The 25,853-nt window shown below is 40.9% G+C and overlaps 1 protein-coding gene across 1 annotated transcript; it reads left to right on the forward strand.

The window, feature by feature from the left end:
• The first annotated feature begins 20,659 nt into the window (after positions 1-20,659).
• Positions 20,660-24,561, forward strand: LOC128377097 (acyl-coenzyme A thioesterase 1-like). The gene is made up of 4 exons (XM_053336986.1): positions 20,660-20,680; positions 21,879-22,444; positions 22,542-22,744; positions 23,365-24,561. Exons 2-4 carry the CDS (start codon positions 21,988-21,990, stop codon positions 23,953-23,955), a joined length of 1,251 nt encoding a protein of 416 aa, XP_053192961.1. The 5' UTR covers positions 20,660-20,680; positions 21,879-21,987; the 3' UTR covers positions 23,956-24,561.
• Positions 24,562-25,853: the final 1,292 nt, after the last annotated feature.

Genomic DNA, 25,853 nt, shown 5'->3' on the forward strand with positions numbered 1-25,853 from the left:
TAGCTATGAGCATTTTCTTTAAAGGAAATTCACTGCTGAGCAACACTGAATTCAAACTGGTATATAAAGTATATGCATTATTGGAAATGAACCATATCTTACAACACAATAAGAGAATCTCAGTTCTACTTTTCTGATAAATAAATTTCACTTCAGATTTAAAAAAAACCCCACTAGATAAGGAAATGAGCAAACAGGAGGAACTCCAGTGAGAGTTCCCAACAATGACGCCTGTTTACCATCATGAAGAAGATACAAAGTACAGTTTATATTGCTGTCTGGAGCGCAGTAAACAGCTTGTGAACGCAAACACAGATATGAGACTCTGTCATCATCCAGAGCCTGGATGGGCCTGCAGCCAGCGCAGACACAGGCACACCTCAGCCGACTTGTAGCTTTGGGAGCAATTTGGCGTGTGGGGAAAGGTCATCACGATGAACAGTAAACAATACAGTAACTGACTTGTACATGCTGACTTTTATGTGTTTTATTGTGGCAACTTAGATGATATGAAGCCTCAGGTCATCAAGTTATTTTTAAAACCGGTGAAGTGAGTTGTAAGTAATCTAATTTGTCACTCAAGTCTAAAATAAGTTACAATGACTTTAGCCTAAACATCTCAGCTTACACACAACGCTGGACCATTAGAACAAACTGTTAATTATAGTCCTGTATTCATTAATCAGCCGTTTATTATTGTGTGTCATTATAAGTCAATGAATAACACCAAATATATGCTGGTTGCAGCTTTACAACTGTCATGATTTAGTCACATTTTCTCCATTTTCTTATCATAAATTTATTGCTGGAGCTTCGTGGCTCAGACTGAGTGGGCAGACATCTTTGGACTTTGAAAGCTTACGGCAGCCATTTGTCATTTTTCTTAAACTGGATTTAAATTCAATTTAAAGTGTTCGGATTCATTTATGAAAGTATCAAACTCTACAAATAGATATGGAAATTAATAGAGACAACATCTCATAAATCCAGACACAATTATCCAAATGGACTCGAGTGTGGCCGATCACAAAGACCTCCGCCATCGGCTGCTGTTTGTAACAGGGAGCTGTTTACAGATGATGTAATAAGGACAGAGGGCATTAGAGTGGAGCTAAGCCAACTGGCCACTAAACATCTCGACGCTCCATTGATGAACCGGTTACAGTATGATGAGAATGAGAGCCTACAGCGCAAAAGAATACCAGGAAATAATGAGAAACAGATCTTGGAAAGACTAAGCACTAACACTAAGACATGGCATTAGACGTTAGCATGCACTCAGGTGAAAAATCGACCTTAAGCTTGTGATTAAGAGGATGGGGTAGACACTAAGGAGGCCGTGAAAAGAAGGCCGAAGCTCAAGCCTGCAACACGGAAGCTGCGTACAATACTAAATTATCTTCTAGGAAGGGTGTTTAATCCCTAACAGCTCTGTGGATGCTCTTCTGAATGTGATTCTGTGCTCCCACTTCTCTCTGGAGAGTGATCAGCAAAGTAAAGTATTGTGAATTGCCGTTTGTCATCTCCTCTCTTCCTCCCTTTTTTTTTTTTTTGGGAAAATCGTTATCAAACATGTAATGAGGCAGAAACGGCAGGAGAAACACAGAGATGATGGAGCGTTTTCTGCTGAAATGCAATCAGTTAAAGAGAAACAGCTGTACGCCTCCTCCTCCTCCTCCTCCTACCCTGACAACGAGCAATACAAACGCGGCAGGATAGCACATGTAGAGCCAGCCCTTCCCCTCGGCTCAAAGTCAGCCAGTCTGTCGGATAAGTGGTTTACTTTATGTGCTGCCTGACTGGTTGTGTCTGAGTAGCCCTCTGTGCACTTCTAGATAGGTTTCTTTAAACAAGTAGGCACTGTTTTTGAGAGAAAGCCCCATTTTTAATAGTCTTATTGTATGCAGCTGTCACGACTTTAGCAGCTTCTGTATTATCTGAGAATACTGTGTGGTTTTAAAGTAGTAATTGCTGCTTTAAAACACCACTTAATGCAAGCCAAACATTTACTGCTGCTGCTTCTCAGTAAGAGTCTCTTATAAAACCACTAGAGGGCTTTATTGTGAAGAGGTGACAGGAAGTGCGGCTTTATTTGTAAAAAGACTGCCATCTCCTTGGTCTATACATCAAGATTATAATTTTTTTCGGAGCTTTTTGTCACATCAAAATATTCCCCCCGAGCTTTTTCTTGTCATCCAGGTAGCACCTTTTTACCTCCGTCATAAAGAAAACCATTCATGCTGTGCCCACGTCACAGGCCTGGTCGTGTTTTTCTCAGTCTGGCTCAGTGTGTGTTGGCAAATCCAGCATATGTAGGATGCTCAGTGTGTTATGTGTAAGCTGATGAACTTGTTCGAACAGGATGTTGCTGTTGACTAACGGTCTGACGAAAAAAGGGAGAGAAAAAAACAAAACAGCCAACACAGTTTCAGTGTGCTTGAGGAACATACATCAAAGGGAGGTGTGAGAGAGAGAGAGAGAGAGAGAGAGAGAGAGAGAGAGAGAGAGAGAGAGAGAGAGAGAGAGAGAGAGAGAGAGAGAGAGAGATAGATAGATAGATAGATAGATAGATAGAGAGATAGAGAGAGAGAGAGAGAGAGAGAGAGAGAGAGAGGGAGAGAGAGAAAAAGTACTTTGGCGTGATTTGGAGGAGACAGCTTGACAAAAAAAAAAAAAAACGCAACAAAAGAAAGCTAGGAAGTACAAAGGTGGTTAAAAAAAACACCAAAAAAAAGCGGAAGCAAAGAATGAAATCAAAAGCAAATAAAATAAAAGAACTGAAAGAAAAGAACATAGGCAAAAGCATCAGAAGACAGGAGAAACTGAGGGGGGGATATATTTAGCAGCTCATTAGTCAGAAATGTCCTCTACTCAGCAGGCTGGTCCCTCAGATGAGGCCCTTTGGAAATCATTATGACTGCCTGCTGCTTCAGACAACCACACACATTTCACTGAAAAACAATTTGCACACTTGCCTCTCAGCTCCTCATACTTAATGTAGCTTCTAAATAATCCTTCAATTCTGGAGAGATGCCCGAAAACACAAAGATTGGGTGTCTCTCAATAATAGCTGCATACGTTTTGATATTAAATCTGCTGAGTCATCGTGTAAAATAACTAATAAGAGCATGATTATAAATGCTGCTCTGTGTACTCGTCATAATTAGTATTTGACCATTGCTGTGCCTCTCCACTCCCTCCTTATCATTCATTAACTTGTACTATGTAGCACCTGCCATGAGTGGATATCACAGACACACGGTAGTGCTGTGTAGCTTTAACAGTAACCCTAAAACATCTGGGCTCTTCAGTAAGTAATGGAACAGTCTGGGCCGCTGTTTAAAGTGAATGAAATGGGTGTTGCGTCGCCCTGTCCGCACTGCAGTGTCTATTTCCATGGACTATTTCTTTTTGTCTGGCCAAGCGTTTAAAGTTTCCCTTTAGGGCTTGATTGGGTGGGAGAGCTGTTTAAATGACACAGAGGGGGTGAGAGAAGAGAAAGAGAGAAAGAGAGAGTGTGATGGCTCGAGTGATAAACACAGGTAATGAAAAGAGAGAAAAAGGCTGATAGATTCAACCAGACTGCTGCTAATGGTCTCTGGTGTCACCTGGCTAATGGCTGAAGCCTTTAAAAAGAAAAAGAGATGGACAGAGAGAGAGAAAGAGAGAGAGAGAAAAAGACATCATAGAATGAAAAAAGGTGTGGGGGGGGGGGGGTGTGCTGTGTTCAATACGCTCACTCTCACACTCTCTTACATACATGTACAGAGTGAGTTAGAAGTCCTAATTGCAGGCTGGTGATCTAGTGGAGCTGCAGTTTGCCGTGGTTTGATCTGTGGCTTCCAATCCCCCCCCACCCCCCCCCCACACACACACCCCTTCACCCCCCACCCCACTAAAAGCCCTCTTTGTTCTCACATTTCAGAAAGGAGCCAGTAGCCAATGTGTTTCTTTACTCTTGCCTGCTTGCAAACTGCCTCGCTAACAGGACTTTAGGGGACTATTCTGAACAGTTACCCTCTCTTCCTCAACTCCTACCCCCCTACTACCCCCCCCCCCCCTCCCCCCCAGCTCAGATTGCAGTGTTTGTAAACCCGGCCGATCTCCCTAACTTTCTGTGAGGGCTGGAAAGCAACACTGTGCAAGCAGACTGACACACTGTGACTTTTTTTTTTATACACACACAGACACAGACACACACACCACACAGACACACACACACAGACACACAGACACACAGACACACAGACACACAGACACACAGACACACAGACACACACACAGTTTTGTTTGGCTACAGAAAGCAACAAGTTTCAAAGACCACAGCGAGAGAAGTAGGGCATGGCTCATTCAGATATTTTTCCTCTGTGGTCAGAGCAGTGACGCTATGCTAGCCACTGGAGTATAGTCTGTTATTAAAGAGAAAAGGGGGAGTCGGTGTGTCTTTTTTTTTTCTTTGGGCAACTTGACTTTTGAGAGAACATCCTTGTACCCTGGTAACCTGGTCCTACACACTTAATGCGAGAGTGGCTAAAAACTAAAAAGGATCGGTCAGGGCAATGACCCTACATCAGGCCCAGACAAAAAAAAAACAACGTGCTTAACTCAAGCCAAGAATGGGCAGCGATCGATTGTCAAAAACAAACACAAATCTCAGAGGAAATTAGAAAAGACGGCTCTCTCCTCCTTCTCTTGCACTCTCCCCCCCCTGCTCTTTTCTTCACCCTGTGACTCCACCTTTCTTTCAGGCCCGAGGAAAAGCCATTTCCCGTTCTCACACATGAACATACATAAACATCACCAGCACACAGAGTTCACAGCAGGCTTGTTTGTGGGGAGACTTCTGCTCCTTGCTGGCATTGTGCTGCACAGCTTTGACTCAAAGCCAGAGGACAATGGGGTTTTAGAGGGTTTCTGGTTTATCTGTTTAACCGGACCCACAAGGATGGCCGGAGTGTCTGTGCCTCCTGACACATAACACTGTTAGAGCAGCACGATCATGTGAATGGACCCTTTGGCACAAGAAGTTCCCATCTTTATTCTTTCAGCTCTGACTCACTGTCTAGGCCCACTTCCTCTGAACCAAACCACAAAGGCTCACTGTAAGGAATTGACACCATATTAGGAACTAAGCTCTGCGCAGACCAACATTAGTGGGATGTCAGATCGACTCAGAAAAAGACTTGAAACAAGCAATATTTGCACTGTGCCCTGAAAATCCTCCAGACTGACGCCATTTATCCTTTGCATACACAAAAACCAACAAGCTGCTTTGTTGTGGTGTTTGTTTACTGGCACCCTGCTTGAAAGCAGAGAATATTTTGTTTAGCATGTTGCTAGTTTTTGGAAGAATGTCTCGAACACAAATGTCATCTACACTGTAATCACAAACACAAATTGGAGGGATGCGTTTACATTTGCTTAGCAGATCCTCCTGCTGATAATCTTGTTTACAGCCAACAGCTGAAAGAAGACACGACTCGGTTCGTGATTGGTTGAAATCTAAAAATACCTCGACCACAGAAGGCTTTGTCACTACTTCCTAACAGAGCAATTTACACACAATTGTGTTGACCTTTCCCTGAAAAACCAGACCAATGCTTCAAGCTTTTCCTTTCTTTGTTAAGGGAACCAAAATTGGGAGAATAGGGTACTTCAACGCTTACTGTCCGTTATCCTAACAATCCACTTCATTTTCTATCACTTGAAAGCAGAAGTTCCTAAAAGATTAACACCTACAAAAGACCAAAAGTGACACATAAGCCTCCAAAGACCCAAAAACGGAAGTTTTATTCTGTACTGCACAGCCTGTAATTCTCTGGTGTTTAGAGCTTTTGTTCTTGTATGCAAATGCTGTTCAGGATTTTTTGTATCCATTTCTATTCATACTGCACACTGTTATGAGTCTGAAATAAGACTGTCAGCAGTGATGAAATTTCTTATTCATGAACATTTTCCAGAGCAATCTCCATCCCTGGAACATGTCAAGGTATTCCCTATGTGAATTATGTCTAGTGAGCAGGAGTGAGGGGCCAGCGAACAGAGGAAACTCATACAATGATGACTTCTAAGCTTTTAAAAGGAGCCTTTATATTAATGTGTCTAAATGTAGATTACATTTCACACTTGTATAATTTTCATAACATTAAAAGTCTTCTTTTGTCAACCAGTTATCATTTCATTCCTCAATCTTAATTGCTTGTAAAATCTGAATTAATATTTAAAGTTCATACCACAGTGCTTGAATTGTAAAATGCCCCCAAACCAGTCTGAAGACCGGAGAAAAATCCTCCTCATTCATCTTTAACAGGTACTTGAAATTCGCCTTGAAACCTGCACTTAAACTACTGTATTCTATGCTGCCATGAATATTTTAGCTTCTATTTATTTAACATAAGGGCAAATATCAATTGCTGTACACCACTCTGCACACAGAGGCAGAACTCTTGATCTGAGTCAGCATGACGACTTCTTTGTGTTCTATGAGGAAGTAATTATGCTAGAAATACACTGCTATGACAGCACCTGAAAATAATCTGTGTATTACTGTCAGTTCACCCAAAACACCACTGAGAGTTTCCAATAATTCACTGAAAAACACCTTCATTAAAAGATAAAGTAATGCAGGTGTCAATGTGAAGTGTGAATAGTGCTAATTCAAACAGTAGATTGAGCCCCCAGACTTACAGTACACCGCCCTCACTGTCATTAAACAAGCCAGTTGAAAATACTCCTGGTGGTGAAGTCAAGAGAACTCACTGTCCTTTTCCATCGCTTGACTGGCAGTCTTAAAGGGGCAGGTGCATCATGGGTAGTGAAAGAGGAATTCTTTCCTGCACATTTGTCCAGATGTAATAAAGCAGCTGTCGGGTCGATACAGGGTTTTTTTTTTAATACGCTGACTCGCTTAAATGTTTGGGCACGAGGCCGTAACGTCCACAAATTGTCACGATGTGAGCAAACGGAGAGACGGGACTGAACAAGTACATGCACACACACACACACACACACAACGCAGCGCACGTGGGCTGGGGATTTGAGGACACATTTTCCTTGGCATTGGTAGGCAGTGTATGTGAGTGTGCTGGATGCAGAACGTGAACGTGATACCCGCCCCTCTGGGCTCTACATGAATCATGTATGTTACATAAGAAAGAGAGAGAGAGAGAGAGAGAGAGAGAGAGAGAGAGAGAGAGAGAGAGAGAGAGAGAGAGAGAGAGAGAGAGAGAGAGAGAGAGAGAGAGAGAGAGAGAGAGAGAGAGAGAGAGAGAGAGAGAGAGAGAGAGAGGAGATACACTTGGGATCACCCATCATCCATCTCCTCCTTCTGTTACCGGGGCTTTTTTCAGCACACATGAACACATTTATTTATTTAAGGGCATTAGAGAAAGAAAATCAATTAACGCCTCAAAAACATCCTGGAGCCTTAAAAACCACACCTCGCACACATTTACACACATACACACACAGTCTGCCTGCACTCTGTGGCAAGGACATCTGGCACATTTCACAAGCTGGCTATGTGGGGGGAGTGTGTGTGTGGGCAGTGCATGTGTGTAGGTAGTGTATGTGTGTGTGTGTGTGTGTGTTGGGGGAGGGGACTGGAACATTGGAGGGTTGAAGTGAAAGGAAAGCTGGCACAAGCAAAAGGGTTCAGCGAGTACGCAGCATCAACATTGTAATTCTTTTTTAAGAAACAAAAGGACACAAGCTCTCAGTAGTGCTTATTAAATACCCATTACTTGTGTTAAACTTCCAAGTGTGAACCAAATCTGCCTTCCTTTCATTACACATAGTTCAATCTGAAAACCCTGATACTAATATAAAGCTGAAAGACTAAACCTGATCTGAGGGTTGGTGTGGCGTTTTAAAAAACAACAAAACTGACTAACCGTGCTAAAAGCTCTCAGAGGACACTAAATGTCATAGCTGATTAAAACCTTATGACAGCAATGTGACCGCAGACAACTTCATCTCTCTGTTTTCACTCGATAATGGAGGAAAACTGTTGTGATTCATTAAAGACGGTGAATGGATACGCGGAGTGGGTGGGATGGAAGCTCTCTGGCTGCCGCTCGGAGGCAGAGCGACCTGACCGGCCCAAGGGTAAAGGAAGCCAATTTAATCTAACTGACCTGCAAGACGAAGGGAAAATAACCCCGATCAATTCACCAGAGACGGGGGGCGAAGATGGCGCTTTAGTCGATGTGTATCATGTGGGAGGAGAGACAGTGTGTGTGTGTGAGTGTGTTTGTGTGCGTCTTACCTGAAGCGTGACCATGAGGGAGCAGGGTGAAGAGGAGGAGAAGCGCAGAGGCAGCCAGCCTGTGGGCTAGAGAGGAGGAGGAGGAAGAGGAGGAGGAGGAAAGGGCTCTCGTCTGAAACGCTACCATTCCATCGCACATCTTTTCCTCCGGCGACCAGCAAGAGTCCTCTACGGCTTAACCTGTCCGGGGAAAATGGGAAAGAGAGGGGAGGGGGAGGAGAAGGCAGATTACTATCAACATTCAACGAGGATTACGTAACGAAAAGCAACACAGAGAGAGAGAGACAGAGCTGTGAAGACTGACATGAAAAAGGCCTTCTTTGCACCTCATTGAGTGGCAGTTTGGTATACTGACAATAATAATAACTGCATGAATGACTCTGTGTGCATTTCCTTTTCACATGCTTTGGTTCCTCAAACAGCATCCTGCTATTTAAACCACCCGTAAATACCCCACGGGCAGACAGAAACAATTTCCAGCTCTCTTTCGCTGAAAAACCACCAGTGGCGGCAGCAGCAGCAGCAGCAGGAGAGTTCTGATCTCCCCTCGATCCCTACTCTTGGCTCCACCACAAGATCTAACTAAATAAACCAGCCATTACACTCGGCTGTAGATGATGTAACAGGGAAACAAATCCCTGCTGCTGATAAGGTAGCGGCATTAGGAGGAGTGAGGCTAAAAATGTTTGTGTGTGAGTGAGTGAGTGAGTGAGTGAGTGAGTGAATGAGTGAGTGAGAGAGAGAGAGAGCAAAACAGTGAGTACAACAGCAACTTTAGCAGAAATTCTGCTGCATTTTACCTGAAGAAACATAATGTATTAAGTTGACTTCACATATTTATTTAGGTTATTTAGTATAGGTTCAATATTACTTGGTGCATTTATAAATGCACATTTACAAAAACTTGCAGCATGAAGTCCTTAAAATACAGTTATGAAAAACAGATGCTGTGCTGCCATCTGCTCAGCTGTGATGTTATGCTGCCTTATGTTGCAGACTACTATTAGCAATAGAGTTTGATGGAGAAACTATGTTGAGATAACTGCACAAAGCGCTAGTTTCTTTAACATAACACTTTTATTAATCACATAGATGTGAAGTAGCTCTCAATATCAGCCAATAATACCAGTCAATCTTCTAAACTTGTTTTATTCTTTGCACACATACAGACCACAAACAATGTGGTAGTGTAAGTGCTAGCAGTGCTGTAAATATCTGCACAACATCTCTCAACTTAAATGTAAAATTAGATGCAGCTGGATGACAGCAGAGTAGCAGAAAGCTGATTAAGTGCTGCTCTAAGACACCTTTAAAAAGCAGCAGACGGCGACGAGTACGGTCATACACACACAGACAATAATGCCACTAATCTCCCTCTGTGATGCCACCTTAACTAACCTATATAAAAGTATTTAATCGGTTGATACAACAAGACATATACTATCATTACATAAATGAGATGTTGGTGCGTATATAGCCTTTTTGCTATGTTGTTACAGAGAAATTGGGATGAAGTAGCAGTGTCTGCATTTTGCTGGAAACTAGCTGGCTGGCAGGCAGCATACCGTCGAGAGAGAGAGAGGGGTAAGAGAGAGGAGAGAGAGGGGGGAAAGAGAGAGGAGAGAGAGGGGGGAAAGAGAGAGGAGAGAGAGGGCCCATTACAGTAACACAAGGCTGCTGAGCTAATGGCTACAGTAATGGCATGGCTGCAATTAGAGAGCTGTGAATTTGATTGCAAATCTGCGCGGTCACTGGCACTGCCACAGACAACCCGGAGCTACTGCGACGGGGAATTAACTGTAAACACACACATGCACACTCATGGTTGGGTGACGGTGTATATATATACACTCCATGTCGTCGGAAAGGCAAACACACCTGCAGTGAGTGTGACGCCAACGTATATAGATATTGAAAACATAAATCAAAAGAAAGAAAATAAAGAAAACAACCTCTGAACGTGTATTAGACGTCTAATTACTCATAATAGAACAAAAGCAGTATAACCCAAAGCAGAGTATACGCACACAATGACATTTATGCTGAAATCAATTCCAGCATGTGCCTCCACACTGGACTAAATTTTAAATGATTGAAGATCAAGGCAGAAAAATTTCATATTGACTATTAACAGCAGGGCCCCCTACTGCCCTCCATCTTTCTGATGTCTCCGTGGCTCTGATGGGGGAGGCATACCTGCAAGCGGTGCAGCCCAGTGGGAGAGGGTGACGTAAGCCGGTCTTGGCAGGACAGTTTGTGTACTGCGTTGAGCCAAAGGGCAGACAGTCAAAAACACATGCGGGAGGAACCTGTGCCAGCCATCTGATCCATAGACACTTTCTCATTTGTCCGTGTTGGGATCAGAGCGCCGTCGCTCAGCCCCAGGTTACAGATAGCCTCCTGTGTAACCTCATGTGCCATCTTCGCAAATATCAAGGACAAACAAAAGTCAAACACAGGACATAAAAAAAAATCCAAAAGTGTTTACTTGTGAGGCACTTGATGGGATGTAAATAACCACTTTGGATGGCATTGATAATGCAGGACTGACCTCTGCAGAGTGCTGAGGGCAGAGTATTGACCGGCTAGTACGTTTGCAAAGTGTAAACTTAAGCAGAATTAGCTTAATTGCTTTCACACAGAAGTTCGGAGAAAGGAGAAAGCCATTAACTCTGTGCTAAAGGTATCCTACAAAATATGGCATTCCAATTATGTAGAACAAGATAGCTCGGAGCCTTTAAGACATTTTTATGCAGATCTTTTTTTTTTTAATACGTTGACTCTGTGTTCAGGCATTTAATTCATTAATATCACAGCAGGCAGTTTGACAGTGGCGGTGCAGGAATACTTTATGGTTGGATGTCAACTTTTCTAACTTGCAACTGTGTGCGTTTCCTGTCAGATACACAGGCAAAGTGGTTGAGCTTGATGCGTCACATTAAAGAATGTGGTGCTATTTTAAACTTTGAGAGTTTAGTCTCTACTTCCTGGAACATCGTTCTTGAAACACACCACATAAACAAACAAACTTCATGCCTGCAGCTGAGTGGAACACAGTAATATTAGCTAGATATGGCTGTATGTACAATCAAACAGCACATTTAAATAGTTATTAGTCATTACTCCAGTATGACTGCTCTCAATTATATTAGTGTCACTGGAGTGGGTGAGCTGACAGATTATGATCTCTTCAAACTGAAGAGAGAGGGCTTACTCAACAGATTTAATAAAAACATGTCAAGTCATGAAACATGTCAGCCTGCACAAGCAGATGTTGCAAGGAGGGGAAACACTACCTTACTTTATACAAGAGAACAAAACTACTTCCTTGTTTCATACTGAATTAAGCACTGTGTCTATCTGGGATGGAGCGGCCACAGTTGCTGCATTAACTGCTGTAACGCAATCACGTCACGCCCACTGCAGACTCAAGCTGATCACCGCTTCAACGCTGAGTGAGCAGCTCAACTGATGGGACATTAGTTATTCTCTCAGGCTTGACATAAAGAATGATGTGCTGACAGACATTTAGACTATATAGGCTATAAAGAATAGACTACAGGAATAAATGCATTTGAAAATTTTAACATTTGGTCTGAATATAAGATGATTCAATGCATTATGGGTTGTTTGAAGCCTTAATGTTGCTAGGCTAGTCAGTGTCTTACAAGTCCGTTAGAGTCAGTGAGCATTAAAAGTGTTCCTCCAGGAGTTTCTGATGGCTTGTGGAATGTGTTTTTTTATGTAGGCTATTGTGACAGTTTGAATGGCTTTGCTAATTTTTGAAGAAAACCAATCTATAGAGTAGCAGCTCTGGTGTGAGACTTTTAATAATTCAGAAGAGGGTTCATTTCTGCACCATAAAAATGATATGAAGATTTAATGTCAGCACAGAGTGGCACAGTGCTTTATTGGTTATTATAATCAATGTCACCAATTGTTACAAACAAACAATGAAAGATCAATGTGTGACAAGGGCATGAAGAGGCAAAACTATGTCCAATGAAACTGGGTGTGCCCGGTCCAGCTTATCACTATGTTAGGTGGAGGAAGTACAGCATATCAAATCTGAAGCCATGCTCCAGGACAGTGGAGACTGGTATGCTTTTGAAGGAAATATGGGCACTACCAGAACAATGCTCATCTAATGTCAGCCTGTGCCCACTTCAAACAGCAAACACACATCATGCCAAGCCAGATAATTATGAGAATGCTTTGTTTTAATTTACAAATGAAGAACCAGCAAGACATCATTATTATGCCTGCTGTTTATTTAGATACATTTTGAAAGAAATGTTCCTATATTTGCAAGAGAGAAGGAATGAAATACTAAACATAATTGCTGTCAAAAGTATTTGTGCTATTTGTCAGCAGTTTACATCATATTTCAACCCAGTGTAGTGTTGAAACTATTAGTCAACCACTTGATTAGTTGGTTGACAGAAAATGAACTGTAATCAACTTTGAATCGGGGAATCATTGAGGTAATTATTCAACATCCATTGGTTCTAGCTTCTCACACCATTTGCCTTCTTTTTTCTCCTTGTGTTGTATTAACCAATGGGTAGTGATAAAAATAATCATTAGTTGCAGCCTGAGCCAAGTACATTAAGAAAGTGGACATTTTTATGGCATAAATATTTTGTTTAGCCCTCCTTGGGGGGGTGGGGAACAAAACGTGCAACTCTCCACTTCAAACAGCAGTGAGACAACCAGCCAGCCAGCAGGCTGCTACTGCAGTTTTTCAGCTGCCCGGGGCTCCAGGAATGCAAAGGGATCCAAGGAGAGCAGCAGCACAGGCATGTGTCCGGGAACAGAGAGCACTCAGTGTGCCAAAGAAACAGCCGAGAGGAGATTTCCACCCGATAGGCCTCAATGCTACTGCTGCTGGTGGAGCCCGCCAGGGCCTGCAGAGGGAGCCCAGAGTTGGGGCTCTGCATGGCAGCACAGAAAGGACCCTTTGTTATGAAGTATTATGTAGTGTTAAGCCCCACAGCGCCTGAGCATCCCTCTGTACTGCCTCAAAGAAGGGGACAGAAACAGACTGAAGATGGAAGAGAGGAAAAAAGAGAGAAGAGAAGGAAAGAGTAGGAGTAGAAACAGTGTTGTATTTAATGTTGACAGAGGTAAAGGGTACAGAAATCAAAGAATGGGACTGAAGCCAAACATGGTGCTTTTATCTTTACTCACAAGATGCTTTCTCTAAGCTCTGTTGTCAAACAGAAAAAAAACCTGAATGCTGGACTGGGAATCATAAAAATCTCATTGCAGTACACAATGTGTTTTAAAATAACAACCATTAAGGCTGCAAATTGTGTACAGCACATTGTCAGTGATTCTCAGAGTGTGAAGAATGTGTAAAAATGAAACTAATCCGGCTCTGAACAATGGGGGTCAAATGAATGGTTGCGGGACTTTAAAACAATTTACTGTAATCAGTTGTGAAATAAAAACATCTTGAAGTTTCCGGCCATAAAAGGCAGAACTCAAACTGTACAGGAAAATAAGCTGCCTAGAAATATTAGACACAATTGAACACTTAAAATGAATAGCCTTTCACCTTTGTTCCTTGTAATTACTCTCTTAAGTCCAAATGTTTTACTGTAAACACTTCACTTGGACTTAGATGAATATCTCTCTTTAGATGACTAGTTCCTGAATCTCTCTTGGCTTATTATTAACATGTCCGCTGGAAGTTTAGTCAGTCTTTTCAAGAATGTTTTTGACCTTTCATAACCCCCCCTCCCGTTGACACCTTGGAGTTTCAGACTGAGGTGTTTCCTCTTTACTTTGGAATCCAAGAGGTGTCCTTCTCACTTTCTAGCACCCAGGTCCTGGGTCAACGTTGAGCGTGGCAGCAGGCACACAATCCCAGATTGGAATCATTTTTGGCAAAGAGAGATTGGTGAGTTAACGGCAGCATGATAAAACAATGTTATTATGTATTTCACTAGTAGCACCAACCAGGTCTTGAAGATGCTAAGGCAGATCAGAGACAGCTGCTATTCTTCCAACCACAGGTGATGACAATGTACTTTCTGGCTCTTCCTCTAACCTGGGCAACTATGGGTCCAAGACATACCCCTGTTCACAGGGCAGATTTTCTGGTTGAGAAGCTGCATAGCCCGAGTGGCACTTGTTTCTCCATGGTGGCAGCAACACTCCTGGAGGCTTCTGTGATGTTCAACAGGCTCTAACACAGCTGGAAAACCTGTCTTTGGGGCTTTCCACCCTGGTCCACACATTCGGATGTATTGTGGTGGCCTCTCCTAGGGTCACTATGACAACTCAATAGTTTGATCCATCCCCTCTTACTATTTGGGAGGGCGCAAGTTCATTATAGGTGAAAACTCTGGCACAGGTGTGGATCACAACATCATGAGACTTCATCAGATTCAATCCTAGGAGGAAAGAGTCAGAGTTGTTTTGAATGCATTTTTTAAAAAGGAGATGCTCAGTCATTTCACCTCCATCTCCTGCATTTAGAGGGTGGGTTAAATGGATCACCTCCAGTGAAACTGTGATACAGCTCCTCTGAGATTACTCCGCTGTCCACCACAGCCTGTGTTGGAATGCTGTTTACAGTCATAGGAATCTGTAGACTCTCACACTTGGTTTAGATGCAGCCAATCTGTAGACCCTGTGGTTGGTCATCTGGATTTAGTGTCCCTTCTGGCCACAGCTCTTTGTCAGCATGGTTACATGCAACTTTTTGGGTCCTGCAACTTCATGAAGTCCCTCCTGAAGTGCCCTGCTTCTCCACATTTAAACATGGACTAGCTGCTTCAGGGTTTTGGTTTGGTGACTGGTTCTGCTTCCTCTGTAGCAGCATAGGATGTTGTGCCTTTGCTCTAGTTTGCTGGTGCTCTGCTTATGTATACTGGAAATGTTCAAACTGCGGCTCTGGGTTCCTGACAATAGTCTTGAATCAGTGCTGCAAACTGATTAGTCTGCACCCTACGAGAGGTACTTCTCACAAATGTCTCCATCATCAACCCAAGACATGCATTGTATTCTGCTCTTTATTTCAGTTTCAGTTTCAGTTGTTTCAGTTTCCAAAGGAATCTTCCATTTATGGACTTTACTGAACAGGTGAGTATAGAACATACAGCTGTACACATCAGTGAAGGTAGTTAACCTGGGACGTCGACTCTAGATCAGATGCAGAATGGCCAGCTGGCAAGCACTGTCCATAAGATGAGCTATAAGCACCATTTACGTGTAAGTACCTAGTTGTGGACACACAGACTCAGGCGAGGACACACCTGGAACATCAAACCACTAAACGCTCTGGCTGGTGGGGACATACTGCGAATTGGGCAGTGCTTGGTTTTGTCTTGGTCGTCAGTTTTCAAAATGGTGACTGGGTAACTATCTCATATTGTAGCTAAACAGTACACCTAAATATGTTTCTGAAAACATTTGAGGGGAGAAAGGCAATGCAGTAACAGATTCTTGGTTCATTATAGTTTGACAGGCTTGAGATTAAGTTTCGTGAGACGGGTGTATTGCTCTGGACAGATGCATTTGCATAAAGTTGAAGTTGAAGAGAACAGAAGTTAGAGTTATAATTATGCAAATTCAAATATGGTGAGCGGCCTGTCCACTCGCCGTGCTGTATCCATCGTGCACTGGGCGGACAGATCTCCTGCACTCAATAGAAAATTAATAAAAATCTGTCGACTTGACATCTGTCAACGGATCCATTGTGTCTCCACCACGTGTCACCTTCACTGACCAATCAACATGTTACATTTAGCAACAAATATCACTTACACTGATCCATTATGAACTGCCTTATAATACTATGATGCAGTTTTTGGGAAATCGATTGTTAAATAATCAATGGCCAGGATTGTCCGCTTTAGGATGATCCAGTAAATGAAACTTGGGACATCTGATGCAAAAATCATATTAAAATCCAATGTCACCATTAGTCAGGAATAGCTTCAAGAGTGATGTGGCAAAATCAAACAAATTAGAAATGTATATTGTCCAATATATTGTATACATCCCACATCCTTTCTCTCATGTCATCACAGAGAAAGGGTAAGACTTAAACACAACATCAATGGGCACAGTACTGAACACCATACACCATAATTTGCTTAGATTTGATTAGTTCTGGACTTCCAAGGCTGCTAAAAATGTATGCTTGACATATGTTCTCTATTTAAATAATTTACACTTAAAGCTCACATTTGGATTGCTCTGCCCTTTGGTGTGGTAGTGTCACATCTTAACCTACCGAGCTAATAGGAAACAACTCAAACTTTAACTGGGGGTGGGTGGAGGGGGTTGTGGAGCGAGAGAGTGGGAAATTACAGTGTTACGAATATGTGAGCCCTCCAAAGTCAACAACACATCACTGCAACTGTTTCAAACGTGGTCCTCTGCCTTCATAGGAGCTCTAAAGCGGAGTCACACGCTTCGACACGTGCAACTGTACTGCGAGCTATTTAAACAAAGAGTGGTGGGCTGCCAGGGCTACACTCACACACACACACAGAGAGAGAGAGACGGACAAAAACAAAGACAAACCCGGCAAACCCCATTCTAACCGAGAAACACAGATACACATACATTTAACAGTGGTTTGTATTCAGTTACTGTCATGTTTAGACGCCATAATATATTCCGATACTATGCGACAACGCCTTTAAACCGCACAATGTTGCTCCTATTATTGTTCACATGACCACATCGTAACAATACAGTAATGCTACAGCTGTGAACTGTTTTAAGACAGGACCGACTAGCCCCTCGAACCGGTTTCTCAGTATTATTATATCTCTAAGCACATACAGCAATATGTCCTCTGATGAAAAAAAAACTTGCGTTATGCTTGACCTGTCAGAGACACACAAAAAAAACAAAACACGATATATATCCAGAGAGATATTAGTCGCCGCTCACGGCTAGCTTTATTAATAACACACTTCTTTAGTTGACGAACAACTAATTATTCTCCTTGACAAGTAATGGAAATGCTGCCCTTGCGTGAACACCGTTTTTCTTGTTTATTATTATGCGAGCGACAAAAACAGGCGGACGGAAGGGGAACGAGAGAGCAAGAGATCTCGTAGTGGCCTATCTGTGCTTAGCTTGCGGGGGGAAAAAGAGACAAGACTCACCAACGTAAAGGTTACCAGCAGCGAGCCCTCCTCTCTCTGGTTCACTTTCGAGACATTAACGGCTGTGTGAACGAAGACACCCAAAACCAGAATGTGGCAAAAAATAACACCAAAAAGAGAGTGTTTTCGTCGTCTATTCCCGTCAGTACAGCTCCGTCGGTCCTCGTCCTCGGCTCGCCAGCTCTTTATTTTAGGTGAGCGGAAACAGTCCACCAGCTGCCTCGCTCTCGCTCTCGCGCGGTCTCCATGGCTACCTCGTTAAAGAGGGCGGGGCCAAACACTCCAACGTCAACCAGCCAACCGCAAGGCTCAACTTAACATAAAAACATTGAATTTGGTTGGGGAGACAAAAGAACCGACAACAAAGAAAAATATGCCACATTCAGAACAATTACAGCAACAACTGTGTAAAAATGATGCAATATTGTATGTGTTCTGTGCATGTGTAATGATAGAGAATTGCCTCAATAGATATGTCAGCTACATTTTAGCTGATTTCTGAATAACTGAAATGCTTTGTATAAATAGCGTATAAAAAACATTATAAGCGACCTGTTGTTGGTGATTACCCTGGAGAGAAAAGAACCGTTTACCAGCACATGAAGAAAAAAAATGCACATAAAGAATGCTTTTTTTCTGTTTTTTTTTTTTTTTTTTTTTTTTTTTACCTTAGCAACTTCTTTTTTATCCAGTTGTTCATATCACTTTAATTGTCTAGCTGTCCAGTGCTCTATTTAAAAAATATATGTTTTAGTGTCAAACATTGACCTTTGTCGGTCTAGATAGGGGATGGTGGACTTTGCAAACACCAACGATGAGGCAAGGGCTTTATTGTCCCATAAAATAATATGATGTATTTAATAAATATGTTATAGGCTATTGCTGGTAATGAACAACTAAGATCTTCAAGCACCTGTAGCTATGCTATTTGAATGGTTAACTGTAATAATAACACCTCTATAATCTCTGAAAGTTTACACAGAACCTCTGTCAGGATGTTTCATTAAATCCTCGCTGACTTATCTTTGTAGCTGTTATTGCTGTTGAGATTTTATCAACAGAGCATGTATGTGTATTAGATTGAAACCAAAATAAGTATTTTTTAAATTCAAAAGGTGGTGAATAAAAGGATAAATGACGTAAATGTGCTGATACAGTATGCGTATTTCTTTATAGAACATACAGCATAGCATTGTATTGCAGTTGCAGAGAGAAGATAAAGGAGAATGAACTTTACTTTTGTTTATTAAGTAGAAAAAGAAAGTGAGATCTCTAACCGCAGTTCACTCTGCACCATAATTTTGCAAAGCATAAAGCGTCACTGCAAAGAGGCATCAAAAGAGATAGTCACCTATTTTTGAAACCTCAACCATAGTCATATACCTCAAGGGGATTCATTAAGTATTTGAAAACAACTCTGTCTCAAAACTAGAGATCAGACAACATCCAATTAATCATGTCATCTAGATATAAAAAGCTTTTGCTCTACCTCTACAGAAAATGTCATTTTCACTCAACATACAAAGTAATAAGAGAGCAGAGACAGAACTGTCTTGCAGATATTAGCTCACTGTGTTTCTAAGAGACTAAACTCATAATTATTAATCTTTTTATTATGAGGGATTGTATCAGCTCGTTTGTTTTTGAAACTCTTCATGATGACTGTATGATCATTTAATGTTGTATTTTACACCTTTATCCATGTTTTCCTTTCCTATATCTCTTCTAGTTTTAGGTATTTATTATATCGTGTTTTAAATGTTGGTTTAAATATTCTGTCTCTGTACTTTTCATGATGTTATTGTACTTAAAAAATGGCGCAAAAGTTCCAGTATGAATCATTTCCTGCAAACACTGTCAGTGGGAGAGAAATGTACGTATGCTCCTTGCAGCAAGGACAAAACAGATAGTTTAATGCACACAAGGTTTTGATGAGACAGTGTCTCAGTACAAATGTATTTTAGCAGTCAGTGTAATTTAATTTTATATTATTATGTAATCGATAAAAACTGGCAGACGGAAAGAGAACAAAAGAGCAAGAATTTCTTTGATTCTACCTAGCTGCTGGATCCACAGCCATCCTTGGCTCCCTTCCTGCTCTATTCTTAGATCTTCCTCCTTAATTTTTCCTCTTTGTTTATGGAAGCTTGCATTCCCTTGAGATCTGTGTCCTGTAAAGGAACAATAACCTCTGATACACATCTGAATGAGTGTAGTGTCCTTGCATTTTTCATATTATTATGAAATTATGTACATGGAGATGGTCCAATACCGTATGAGAAAATTTACTAGTTTCCTTTCATGTGCAGTTCTTGGCTTACTGCGTTGTTCACAATGATAACACTAGGGGATGATCAAAATGTCATAGTGTGTTATTAGAACAAAATATAATGCTTTGCTTTTATAAAGGTAAGGCCTCTAAACCTTTCTTGTGTCAATACAGTCTATTGTTAATACTTTGTGCCAATGCTGACATCTAGTGGCTGCTTAGCTTTCCTACATACATAGTTTCCCTTTGGGCCCAATTGGATCAGATTAGTTGGTAAATAATTATTTAATGTATAAATAATCACATATGAAATAATGTTAAATAGTGTTGGATTTCTGAAACTATTGTAACCTAAATTCTGACACTGCTGCCCACAGTCAACTTAGACACGGCTGTGTTCAGTGTGTTGGATAGTAATGTCAACTATATAATTCAGCTTCTGATCATTTTTGGTTAATTCCACATCCACAAATCTAATGGTCTGGCTTTAAACTACGGTCTATGCTGAAAACCCTGCTACTATGAGTTTATTGTATAACTGAATATGTGAAGAGCAAAAAAAGGAAGTACATTTTATTTGAATTATAAAATATATCACAGTGACTGGACTTTGGACTCCTCTGGCTTGTACAAATGTGCTTTTTAAAAATTGTTTTATTGTTTTGTATGAGAACACTTTTTGTTGTTGTCAATAAAGTTTTAGGGGAAAAAACCGCCAAAACATGGACAACTACATTCCACAGGGGATGAATTCTTGTTTTCCTTTCTAATATGCCACAAATCATTCAAATAGGATTTTTAAATCACAGATTTAAAAACAATAATTCGGCACAGGACTCCTGAAATGAGATGTACAATCATAACACGGACAAAGACAAGGGGCAGCACATCTAAAACTGAACCCGTCCACCCCGATTTTGATTAAGTGGTTCCGCCCAGTAACTTCATTCCGACTGCTCAGATTTGTGCAACTTTCCGGTCTACATAAGCCTGTGCTTCTCGTCTGTGTAGGTACGCCTTTCAGTCACTTTCTGGCTGGTTGATAGACATTAACAGTGTGACCAAATGTAATCGTCCAGTAGTCAGTTTCTTCAAAATGTGGACGATAAACAAATTGAAATCAAGCTAAAAAAAACTTTTAAGTTACTGTTGTTGTGCTGACTAAGTTTACTAGTTTAATAAGGAATATCCACAGAAGGAATTTCGCAAAAATGCAATTAACGTTCATGTTTTTGTTGGTTACTACTTGTCACTTGTTATAATCTGCTGTGTTACTTGACCTTTCACCCAGTTAGACATTACCTGTCCTTGAATGCACCTCCATTTTTCCATGAAGTGAACTAAATGAAATCTCTAACATCTAACTATAGAAAAAACTCTTGCCACATGCTGTCAATTATAGAATTACTGCATATAACGTGGCAAATTATGTTCACGTAGCCTTTCTTCAAAACAAGGGTGTTTTAATACTTAAATGCTGCCCATGTGATTTCATTCATGAAGTTATTTGGATGAAAGGTGGGAAGTGTCTTTATTGCTGTTTGCCTTTTTTGCTTTTTATGTTACCTGCCTCTCAATGTTTGTACATTGTGAAATATGTAGATCACACCCTTTGTGTCCAGGTCTAAGGCATTCATTAGTTACAAACATGTACAACAGTGTAAATGTAAAGGCAGATGATTTACTGAAGTTCTATTCATTTCAGTTTTTATGTCTGTCTATGTCTTATTGATTGTATGCCAATGTAGATATTTTGGTGGTTAATTGTGCATTCTTGGATGTTTCAGTCATGCAAATTTAAAATTTTAAATGACTAAAACAATTTCAGAACCTTATAGTATAAATATGTACATATAAAGTCATGTTGTGCAGCATTAAATGAATGTAGGTTTCCTATGAGGAGAAAATTATCTATCTACATATTTACACTGACCTGAGACCAAAAGCCTGTTTTCACATTCATCTAGTAAAGGGGAAACGTGTCTTTGGATTTTAAGGTGTATACTTGAAGTAGAAACTTGAATCTGTCATTGCGTATACATTGACAATAGACTTTTCAGTGAGGTAGGAGGCATAAATATTTGCAAACTCTTTTTTTTTTTGTGTGGAAAAAAACATGTCAGGTACAATTTATTTATTTTTATGTTGTAAAACATGTCTGGAGTGAAGAATGTTTTTAATAAATAAGATGTCCTGATTGCTTTCACAGATGCAGTGGCATCAGAGCTGTAGTGATGACAGTGAAGCAAAGCCCAAACTAAGGAGGAACAACATTTAGGCCATTACAACGAGTCACTGATCTATCCTGAAGAACTGAAATGGCTTCCTCACAGATCCGCCTGAGAATTCTCCCCAGTGTTCGCTGTCTCTTTGATAAACTGGTGCAATTAAAAGTAGAGGGACTTGCTCCTCACAAACCGGTGGAATTAAGGTCCAAACTAGTTGATGACAGTGGGGTAACATTCAAAGCCTCCGCCCTCTACAAAGCAGATGAAACTGGCAAGGTGGATGTGTGTCGTGCATCCTCTCTGGGAGGAAGTTACACTGGAGTGGAGCCCATGGGTTTGTTTTGGGCCATGGCACCAGAGACTCCGCACACTAAAATTATGAAGAAGAATGTGCTCAGCCCAACACTAGTGGAGATAGAAGCACTAAGTGGGGAGACTGGTGAGGTCTTGGCCTCCGAAACCAATGAAAGAGGATACATGACAGAGGGGATGAAGAGAATACCTGTCCAAGAGGGCAGAATCCGAGGAGTCCTCTTCATACCACCAGGTTAATTGCGTGCTGATGAGAGTTGAGAAAATATGCATACATTTGGAAGATGTCATTATTCTCTTCCTGTTTTAATTTTCATGTTTGTTTTTTGTAGGAAAGGGTCCTTTCCCTGGAATTGTTGATATGTACACTTTTGGTGGAAGACTAACAGAGCCCAGAGCCAGCCTCTTGGCAAATAAAGGTTATGTTGTTCTGGCGCTGGCCTATTTGGCCTACCAGGATTTACCAAAAAAACCCGAAAACCTGGATTTGGAATACTTTGAAGAGGCTGTAACATATCTGAGGAGACAGCCTGAGGTTGGTACTGGAGATTGAATGATTACAGGCTTTCAACATCTCTCAAAATAACATGTAATTTTAACGATGGAACAGAAGTTTACTTTGCAGCTAAACTTATTGTAAACCATGTGAGAAGTGTCTCATTCATTCTTAACACATAAAGTGAGAATGCATCAGGGATGTTGACCTATATTTGTGCAGCATATGCTGTGTCAGTGTTGCCATCTACTGGTTACTCTCTGATGACACAAAGGTTTGGCAGTGAGGTCCTTTGCAAATTATACAAATTAGTTCTTAGTCGATTGACAAGCAATCAATCAGCAACTAATCATCCATTTACAAGAATGCCACATTTCTTGTGTATTTCCAGCCTACTTATCATGAGGATTTGCTGCTTGTCTTCGTCCTATGTGATAGTAAACTGGGATCTGAATATATTAAGGTTTTAGTTGCACAAAACAAGCTACATGGAGATACATTTGAGGTATTTGTGGTGGGATTTTTCTTAATAAAAGTGATAAATTGATTAAATAATTTACAGAAACGATTTCTTATAGTATTGAGGCATGAGGTTTTTGTTTATTGATCTTGCATCCTATGAAATGGAACAACAGTAACAACAGTTTCTCTCTGTACAGGTCAAAGGTTCGGGGATTGGCATTTTATCAACATCTCATAGTGTCGCTATGGCTTTGGCAATGTCCTCTTTCTTCCCTGGGATCACTGCAACTGTCTGCATTAATGGCTGCAATGCAAATACTGTGATTCCATTACACTACAAAGACATTGTTTTCCCTCCTCTCTCGCCCGTCGTAGAGAATGTTAGGTTCACAGATTCCGGGATTTTAGAAATACGCGACGCCTTACCGGACCCTACCTTGGAGGAGAACCGGGCATCTTTGATTCCATTAGAGAATGCCAGCTGCCAGTTCCTGTTTGCTGTTTCTGAAGATGACCAAAACTGGAACAGTGCTTTTTTTGCCAAGCAGGCCACAGCAATGCTGAAGAGTCACGGCAAGGAGTCGTTTGAACTGGTTTCTTATCCTAAAGCCGGACACTTATTGGAAGTCCCTCACATGCCTTATTGTCCATCTGGTGTTCATGCAGCAATAGGGATGGCTGTGGCATTTGGTGGGGAGCCAAAAGCCCACTCTGAGGCCCAGCTGGACCTGTGGGAACGAGTCCAGGAGTTCTTCAAGAGGCACTTGGACAACAAGGGCACTTATTAGCAAGCAATGCTGCATCAAGTGTTTGAAGCAGCCCAGAATGGTCATCCTGAGCAATGTTTTGCCTCTTTTATGTTAAAGTATTCAAAGATAGTTCTTGTATTTAAAGGTCCAGTGTGTAAGATCTAGAGAGACCTATTGACAGAAGTGGAGTGCCATTCATAGAAATGTTTTCATTAGTGTATAATCACCTGAAAAGGAGTGGGTCCTCTTCCAGGGAGACCACCATGTTTTCAGCACTACATCACTGCGTTTTTATAGAATCGTGCCTTAACACCCTGCATGGCCACGCTGTTAGTGGTAGGGGGCTTCACACCTACTGCCCAAAGGTTGACGCCCGGAAACGTCCTGGACACAACAAAATAAGAAAGTACAGGCAGAGCCTCTGCAGATACCGACACCACCACACACCTCTAGAGAGTCATAAGTGAGGATTGAGAGGGATGACTTGTGTATGAGTTTATGCACTCATTCTGCCTTTAAGCTCTATATTTATAACACTCCTCAGTCAAATGCAGTATTTCTACTCTTAATTACTGGTATTGGTGATAACACTTTGAAGATTTTTGCTAGTTGGGTGATTGAGCACTATACTTTATCAACCTTTGAGATGATGTGTTATCATTTTTCAAAATTATGCTGTGCAAATGAATTATTCTAGGAACATTTAAAAACATAAAATGAGTAAATGAAGAGTTTTGCCTCATGTAAAATATGGCATGTCCTTGCAGTGACCATAAATGTGATTGTTTTACATATTATTAGTTCATTGATAACAGTAAAATATTCAGTTGTGTATTCTAAAAGGTGTAAGAAAGTGAAAAGGGGCACCACACTTTCCCAAAATCTAAAATGTTCAAGAGTGACTGAAATTTAAACAAATAAAAATGTCAAACAGTCACACTTGATAGTGAAATTTGGGCATATTGGCTGGAAAAATGGTTATTCAATCATTAAAATAGTGGCCTATTAATTTTCTGAGGATCTGATTAATTGATCATCATAAGTAATTACAGGTCTAATGTCACTACTGTTGAAGGATGCAAAAATAAGTTAATGGCAACACGTGTTGTTAGCCATGAGTTAGAGTCTTATATCGAGCCAATCAGCAGTTGTATCATGTTGTTACTGCATGTCAACCTGTGATTAAAACATCTTGCTGTACACTAATCAGTAATGTTTTACAGCAGTGAGATTCATTCCTTTCTAGCTTGAACTCCATGAATATGAATACACATCGGTGTGTAAATGTTGGCATCTAGTGGCCACTCAGCCTTCCTACATTTATCAGGGTTTTTTCTACACATATTGTACAGCAAGTGTTGACACATAGAATATAATGTGAAACAGAAGAAAGGAACATTTCATGATGACAAACATAGAATTTAAATAATATTAATTGCACTTTTGTTCCCATGTAAAAGTTTTTAAAAACTTTTCATGGGACTTAACTTTGGTGTAACCTCATCAGGAGTAACTATGCAGACTGTAATAGAGAACAGCCTGATCCAAGATGGGGACACTGACATCTCTCCATCGTCCATCCATCTTTAGGAACACAAACAGGAATGTCAGACATATTATGTACTGTAGTGATTTAACAACTGAATGCTTGAATTACAAAATTAGAAATTTAAGAACTACAATATTATGAAACACAATTTAAAATTTCTGAATTGTTTTAAATCTTGTTTTCAGAAGGAATTTACAGTCCAGAGATGACTTTACAATATTCCTATTAAAATATTTAAAACTTAAACATACTGGAACTGCTCATTCATTTACAGCCTACATCATGACTTTAACCACTGATCATTTGGGCTACTGTTCTTACACTGAAACTAAGGGTCCGTATTTGGATCTCCTCGTAGGGGTCAGTTGACTACCAAAAGGGCAACACA

This window comes from Scomber japonicus, chromosome 17 (assembly GCF_027409825.1).
Source record: "Scomber japonicus isolate fScoJap1 chromosome 17, fScoJap1.pri, whole genome shotgun sequence".
Lineage (NCBI taxonomy): Eukaryota > Metazoa > Chordata > Actinopteri > Scombriformes > Scombridae > Scomber > Scomber japonicus.

What these genes read in the sequence shown, in the direction of transcription:
- LOC128377097 (XM_053336986.1), top strand. Translation starts at nt 21,988, where the DNA reads ATGGCTTCCTCACAGATCCGCCTGAGAATTCTCCCCAGTGTTCGCTGT. An exon ending in AGTCCTCTTCATACCACCAG is followed by an intron (nt 22,445 to 22,541) that starts GTTAATTGCGTG and finishes TGTTTTTTGTAG; the next exon opens with GAAAGGGTCCTTTCCCTGGA. An exon ending in ATCTGAGGAGACAGCCTGAG is followed by an intron (nt 22,745 to 23,364) that starts GTTGGTACTGGA and finishes CTCTCTGTACAG; the next exon opens with GTCAAAGGTTCGGGGATTGG.